General features: G+C 48.7%; 1 protein-coding gene across 11 annotated transcripts in view; it reads right to left on the minus strand.

Annotated features, from left to right (window-relative positions):
- The window catches only part of SVIL (supervillin), a 235,462-nt gene that overhangs the window by 85,014 nt on the left and 142,772 nt on the right, over positions 1-7,676 (minus strand). For all 11 annotated transcript variants that reach the window (XM_019508211.1, XM_019508220.1, XM_019508210.1 and 8 more), the window contains one exon: positions 6,150-6,369. In XM_019508211.1, coding sequence (XP_019363756.1) covers positions 6,150-6,369 — 220 coding nt within the window. The remainder of the gene's footprint in view (positions 1-6,149; positions 6,370-7,676) is intronic.

Below are 7,676 nucleotides of genomic sequence, written 5' to 3' on the forward strand. Positions count from 1 at the left end.
AGTGTTGCACTGGCCCAGGCCCCTTCCTGGCCAAGTCCCCAGAAGGGCCTGCACATAGCTGCTGCATCCACAGAGCCTATGCTGGGTTAAGGAGCCCAGTACAGCTGTTTTGAGCCTCTTGGCTGCAGCCAGTTCAGGCTCTGGGCAGCTGCTGCCTGCCACAGAGCCTGGTGGCAGCTGTCCAGACCCTGGGCCAGTTGTGGCGTATCAAGGAAAATGGCCTCACACGTCATGTTCTGGTATGTGTCAGGAGCTGCTGCTCCCTCCAGTAGAGGTGCACCGATACATTGGTCTGATATCAGATCGGTACCAATATAAAGAAAATTGTCTATATCGGATATCGGTCAAATAATTTGGCTAATAAATGTCTGTGCTGAGCACAGCTGCAGCGTAGCACAGAACAGAGCTGGCAGCCTGCAGAGCTGCCTCCAGCTGGATAGTCAAAAGGGGAGGGGGCAAGGGCAGGCACTGCCCAGCTGGGGTGGGGGGGCATGGAACAGAGGTGCAGCTCATGGGGGGGGTGGCTTCCACTGCTGTTTGCACCCTGGGATGGCAGAGGTGGGGGGTGTGGGTCCCTGGATCTGTGCGGTGCAGAGTGGGCAGCAGCTATGGAGTAGAGCCAGAGCTGGCGCTGCACAGGGCTTTTCTTCATAGTTTCATAGTTTCTAGGGTCAGAAGGGACCTGAGCAGATCATCTAGTCCAACCCCCTGCCCTGGCAGGAAAGAGTACTGGAGTCAAACGACCCCAGTAAGGTGGTCACATCCAAACTCCTCTTAAAAACCCTCAGGGTGGGAGCCTGCACCACCTCACTTGGAAGCTGGTTCCAGACCCTAGCCGCCCTGACCGTGAAGTAGCGCCTCCTGATGTCCAACTTAAACCTTCCCTCCGCCAGCTTGTGACCGTTGTTCCTGGTCACTCCTTGCGGCGCTCGGGGGAACAGGGACTCCCCCAGTGCCTGCTGATCCCTCCTAACCAGTTTATAACAGGTCACAAGATCCTCTGTTCTGTTCTTGCTGGGGGCTGGGCTTGGAGTGGGTTCCAGCAGCACTGGGGGAGGCTCCAGCCATGCCAAATTTCACCACAGCTCTGTGCCGAGCCCCAGGCTGCCCTGGCTGAGCACCCCACCTCCACCCCACCTGCACCAGGAAAAGCCAGGGCTGCGCCGAGCGGCAGTGTGGGGTTTGGAGCAGAGCTGTGGCAAAATCCGGGGTGACTGCAGCCTCCTCCCAGCGGTGCTGGAGCCCGCTTAGACCCCAGCCCCTGGCAAGACAAGCCCTGCGCAATGCCAGCTTCACTCCACAGCTGCAGCCCACCTTGCACCACACACATCCAGGAGTGCACGCCGCCACTGCCCTTTCAGGGTGTACAGGAAATCCAGGAAGTTTTGCAGAGTGTTGCAGACAACTTCCTGGTGCAAGTGCTGGAGTAGCCAACTAGGGGCCATGCTCTTCTTGACCTGCTGCTCACAAACAGGGACGAATTGGTGGGAACATGGTAGTGGATGGCAACTTGGAGAGCAGCGACCATGAGATCAGGATCCTGAGAAAAGGAAGAAAGGAAAGCAGCACAGTAAGGACCTTGAACTTCAGAAGAGCAGACTTTGACTTGATCAGGGAATTCATGGGCAGGATCCCCTAGGAAGCCAGTCTGAAGGGGAAAGGTGTTCAGGAGAGCTGGCTGTACTTTAAAGAAAACTTAATGAGACTGCAGGAATGAACCATCCCAATGCGCAGCAAGACTAGCAAGTATGGCAGAAGACCAGCTTGGCTTAGCAGGGAACTCTTCAGTAAGCTAAAAATCACAAAAAGGAAGTTTATAAGAAGTGTAAACTTGGACATTCAAATAGGGAGGAGTATAAGTGTACTGCTCGATCACACAGGGATGAAGTTAGGATAGCCAAAGTGCAACTGGACTTGCAGCTAGCAAGGGATATGAAGGGTAAAGAAGAACGGTATCTCTAAGTATGCCAGTAACAAAAGAAGGATCAGAGAAAGGGTGGGTCCCTTACTGAATGGGGTGCGGCAACCTAACAGAGAACGCAGAAAAGGCTAAAGTACTTGATGCCTTTTTCACCTCAGTCTTCAGAGGCAAAGTCAGCTCCCAGACTGCCGCACCTGGCAGCACAGTTTAGGGAGGAGGCTAGCAGCCAGCTGTGAAAAAAGAACAGGTTAGGAACTATTTAGAGAGACTGGACATATACAAGTCCATGGGGCCAGATGGGATGCACCCAAGGGTGCTGAGGGAGTTGGTTGATGCGACTGCAGAGCCACTGTCCATCATCTTTGAAAACTTGCAGTAACTGGGAAAGGTCCCAGACAATCAAAAAAGGGAAAATCTAGTGCCCATATTTAAGAAAGAGAAAAAGGAGGATCCAGGGAAATACAGACTGGTCAATTTCACCTCAGCCTGTGGAGAAAACATGGAGCAGATTCTCAAGGAATCCATTTCTAAGCACTTGGAGAACATGATTAGGAACAGTCAGCATGGATTTGCCAAGGGCAGTCATGCCTGACCACCCTGATAGACTTGCTTTCTATGATTAGATGACTGGCTCTGTGGATGCAGGGAGACCAGTGGATGTGGTATACCTTGACTTTAGCAAGGCTTTTAATATGCTCTCCCACAACATTCTCACAGGCAAGGTAAGGAAGTATGGGTTGGACGAATGGACTTTAAGGGGGACAGAAAGTTGGCTAGATCCTTGGGCTCAGAGGGTAGCAGTCAATGGCTTGATGTCTAGTTGGCAGCTGGTATCAAGTGGTGTGCCCCAGAAGTGGGTCCTGGGGCCATTTTTGTTCAATAACTTCATCAGTGACCTGGAAGGTGGCACAGAGTGTACCCTCAGCAACTTTGCAGATGACACCAAGCAGTAGATACACTAAAGAGTAGGTCAGGATTCAGAGAGATCTAGACAAATTGGAGGATAGGACCAAAAAGAATCTCAGGAGGTTCAACAAAGACAAGTGCAAAGTCCTGTACTTAGGACAGAACAAACCCACGCACCAGTACAGGCTGGGGGCTGACTGGTTGGGCAGCAGCTCTGCAGAAAAGGACCTGGGGGTTACAGTGGACAAACAGTTGAATACGTAGCCAGCACTGTGCCCTTGTTGCCAAGGTGGCATACTGGGCTGCATTGGTAGGTGTGTTGCCAGGAGGTCAAGGGAAATGCTTATTCCCCTCTACTCAGCACTGGTGAAGCCACATCTGGAGTATTGTTTTCAGTTTTAGGCCCCTCACTACAGAAAGGATGTGAACAAATTGGAGAGAGCCCAGCAGAGGGCAACAAAAATAGTTAGGGGGCTGGGGCACATGACTTCTGAGGAAAGACTGAGGAAACTGGGCTTATTTAGTCTGGAGAAAAAAAGATTGAGGGGTGGGCAAATACAGCCCACAAAGCACTTTCATCCAGCCTGCAGCACCATGCAAAGAATTCCACCCCATCCAGCCCTTCTGCCCGCGAGGATGGGAGCAAGGCGCCCATGTGTACACCACCCCCATCCCAAACATATCCTATTGTGCCTTGCTCCTACCCTCATGGGCAGAAGGGCCCAGCCTGGTCAGCACGCAGCTTCCAGGTGGGGCTGCTGCTGCAGCCCCTGGGGACCTGCGCCACCTCCCTGGAGCAAGCAGGAGGCCAGGGAGCAGGCAGGGAAGTGGTGGGGGCAGGGCCGTATCTGGGTGGGAGTGTGGGACTGGGGCTAGAGGCAGCAAAAAAAAGTCTACACCCAGGGGGACAGATGCAGCACAGAGCTTGGCTGGGCAGCATGTGGGTGTGGGGATCCCCCCCACCGCCACTCCTTTCATGGCGCACAGCCCTAGCAGACAGTGGCAGCAGCAGCAGCAGCAGGCAGGGGTGTTTAGGGCACTTGTGCTTGGTGCAGATGCCCAGTGGGGCTCGGCTCTGGCTAGCGCTGCACACACCCACATCCTGTCCACACAACCCCCCACACATACACAACCCCCTACCATACCCTATGCCCCCCACAGCCACAACCCCTCAACTCCCACATACCGCCACACCCACACCCCCTATAATTTACAAGACTAAGAATTTATTTTTGTGTTTTATGCAATTGCCTCTATATACACTACGCAAACACAAATCATGACCATATTTTTTGTAATAAAATTAAAATGTTATAGTAGGTGTTTGACTTTTAGTGTATGATTTTTTTTTTCTGGTTCTAAGATTGCAACCTCCCCTCCCAAAAGGAGTATTTTCAGGGGCAAGGGGAGGGACTTCTGGTGGCAAAGACCAGGGGTTAGTGGGTGGGACTTCCAGTCCCAAGATGGCAACTAGGAGGCGGGGCAACTGTTAAAGGGCAGGGCTACCCATGCGGCCCACGACAGCTCACCAAAACTTGTTAAGTGGCCTTCCACCTAAAACAAGTGCCTGCCCCTGAGCTAGACTGTTCTCAGAGGTGGCAGATGATAGAAAAAGGAGCAGGTCTCAAGTTGCTGCAAGGGAAATTTAGGGTAGATATTACGAAGAACTCTCCCACTGGGAGGGTAGTGAAACATGTTACCTAGAAAGGTTGTGGAATCTCCATCCTTGGAGGTTTTTAAGACCCAAATAAGCAAAGCCTTGGCTGGGTTGATCTAGTCGGGGATGGTCCTGCTTTGAGCAGGGGGTTGGACTAGATGACCTCCAGAGGTTCCTTCTCACCCTAATTTTCTATGATTCTATCCCAGATGCATAGACTTATTTCAAAACAGCTAAATATCAAACAGCTCCCATTAAAGTATATGTAAACTTTTACATGCTTAGCATCTTAGAGTGGGAGGGAGAAGGGAAACAAATTTAGGATCTTTATTTGGGTGCTTATGAATTTAGGAACCACATGTTCATCAACCCATATACAGGATGGAAATATTTCTGACAACAGAAAGCTTTGTAACCCTAAAGATCAACCTGACTTGCACCTTATGTTCCTCAATTTCAGCATGGCTAGAAAGAAATGCAAGTCAGAGCCATATCTCAAATGATATTAAGTGACAGGACATAATCTCTTAAATCAGACTGAAATAACATCAGTTTATAACAGCTTGACACAGGATTCACATTCTCAAAAGTTTTTTTGTTTTAATTGATGATTTAATTAATAATTAATTACTGTTGGTAAGGCAAGGTGCCATGGGCCTGGACCTAATACTAGGTATTAGTACAAAATAATTCTTAACATATTTCATATTTCAGTCTAACACCATTTGTCTTCAGCTTTTATAAACACTATTATTCCCATGCATATCTTCCAACCATTTCCTAAATTAGGCAAGTCAGGTTCTTTGGGTAGATGTGATATCTTTTATTAGACCAACTGAATAGTTAGAAAAAAAAGTTCTTTGCAAGCTTTTGGGCGCAATCACCCTTCGTCAGGCATAGGGAGTCTCTGCTATTCATTTCCCAAATTAAACACTCTGAACAAGAGAAGCCATGGATAGATTTCCAAAGCAAACCCCAAAACACTTCACAGAACAACTGACTGCTAGATTCTTTGTATTCTGCCTATTAACAGATCAAAAAGCAAATGATTAAGTTCCATTATAAAACTTTTGTTACCGTCAGAAAAAAAAACAGAGCTGGAGAAAGTCTACTAAACTAAACATACTAGTATCAACACATCAAGTGGCATTTTCAAAGTTAGGTTACCCTACTTATTCTGCCAATAATTATAATTCACAGATTGGCAGCATGCATCTCCCTTTAGTGGTCTGACAAATAAGGAGGTCATTAGTAGGGATCTCTGGAATTTGTGCTGGAATTGTGTGGTGGCTTCTTTAATCTTGGAGTTTCCCCCATGCACCCCCCTCTGCTGCTGGCTGGTGGAGGGGCCCTACTGCTCACCACCCTTGCCTCATGACAGGGAGGCAAAAACTGTTTTAAAGATGCTGAGGTTTTCGCCCTCCATTGGCCAGATGCAGGCAGCAAGTGACAGGGCCCCTCTGCCAATCAGCGGTGGGGGGTGGTGCACTGGGGAAACTCCAACATTAAATAAGCTATCGTGCCATTCATTTCCGGTGTGAATTCCAGAGATTCCTAGTCATTAGCAGAGACGGCTTTAAAAAAATCCCAGACAATCCTCTTTTGTAGATCACCACTTCAAAACACACGCAGGCTGAGTACTTCAAAAGATAAGACTTCAGTTACCTCTCTTTAATTGACATTGTTTTGGTGGATGCATCAAGCACATCCTCAGCTGTTTCCAGTTTGTTCTCTTCAGCAGAAAACATCTCACAGGGGCTCTTAGAGAATTTTCCCTCCAACTCTTCAGATGGCTCCTGCTGTTTACAAGATGCCAGAGTTGCAGTTTGTGAAACAGTCTTTGTTGCTGTTGTGCCAACAAGTTCAGAAGTAGGCTCAACATGGTCTGTTCATTCAAAAGAGAAGTGCAGAATTAGCATTTACTGCTGTAACATTTCTTACATTATTAACCCTGAACCAGCAAAGCCACTATTTAACATTCAAGTCAAGCTCTACCTTAACTGACAAGGAGTTTCTGCCTGAACTGGCTTCCTAAAATTAAGCATTAAGAAAAGAAAAGAAAAGAAAAAATAAACCCATTGAATAGACTGTCAAATGTCGACTGAGGTTCATATGAAACTGCAGGATATCATCCTCAGCAGAAGTCTCAACACTGTATTGACTAAAAGAGCTGTAATCTCTCCTTTGTATGAGGGGGAACAGAAGTCACGGTCCAGAGAACAAGGGCAGGAGAGAGAAGGGACACCTAGGGAAATGGAAGGAAATGGGTAACTGGAAGAGAAGGACAAAAGGCAGAGGGAAGGAGGAGGAGAGGCAGAGGCTGAGGGAAGTAGATAACTTGATAGCAACTGGATTTGGACACAGCACACCTGTCAAAAGGACACGCGTAGAAGAGTCTTGATGGAAACTAACACAACAATGGAACAACTGGACAAAAAAATTCTTTACAGCTGTGTCTAAGAGCAGAGTAAACTTAATGCTGAAGCAGCCATCCCCCAAGGACCAGGGTCAGTAACCTATGGTCCACAGACCAAATACAGCCCCAAAAGCCATTGGATTTGGCCTGCTGATGCAGGATTTCAGTGGTGGGGGCTTCTCTCGTGTTGCAGTGGGGAGTAATGGCAGCAGCAACAGGGAGGAGCCTGCCTCCTTACCTGACCTGAGCTGGGTCATTCTGATCTGTAGTCTCAAAAGGTTGCCAAACACTGCATTAGGCAGATCTGAATCACCTTAGTTTTCTTTTTGAAATTGGACAGCTTTGAGGCATTTTACAACAGAAACAATTGCTCCTACTCTAGTTCTGCCCTCTCCCCAGAGGCACAAGAATTGTATGCCATCAGGTGACACAAAATACTTTAAATAGACCAGGTTAGCTCATTTATTCTAATGTTGAATCAAATAACGACTTTGAAGTAATGGGTACAAGCTGACGATCGCTTCGGGCTAGACATAAGGAGAAGTTTTTTTTACAGGCCAAGTGCCAAGGGTTTGGAACAGGCTCCCCTCCCACACTGGCAATGGGTAGGGGGTGCATGTGAGTGCACATGCACCCCTTGAGATTGGCTGTGCACCCCCTGGAAGCGCCGGTGGAAATGCACTTCCAGCTTTGCCACTGGTGGTTCCAGGCTCGGTGACTGGCCACTGGGGAACCCCCTCCCATGATCTGGTGCCCCCCCCCCCCCAGACTTGGGG

Source organism: Gavialis gangeticus, unplaced genomic scaffold (genome assembly GCF_001723915.1).
Source record: "Gavialis gangeticus isolate Ggan-Ray unplaced genomic scaffold, GavGan_comp1, whole genome shotgun sequence".
NCBI classification, from domain to species: domain Eukaryota; kingdom Metazoa; phylum Chordata; order Crocodylia; family Gavialidae; genus Gavialis; species Gavialis gangeticus.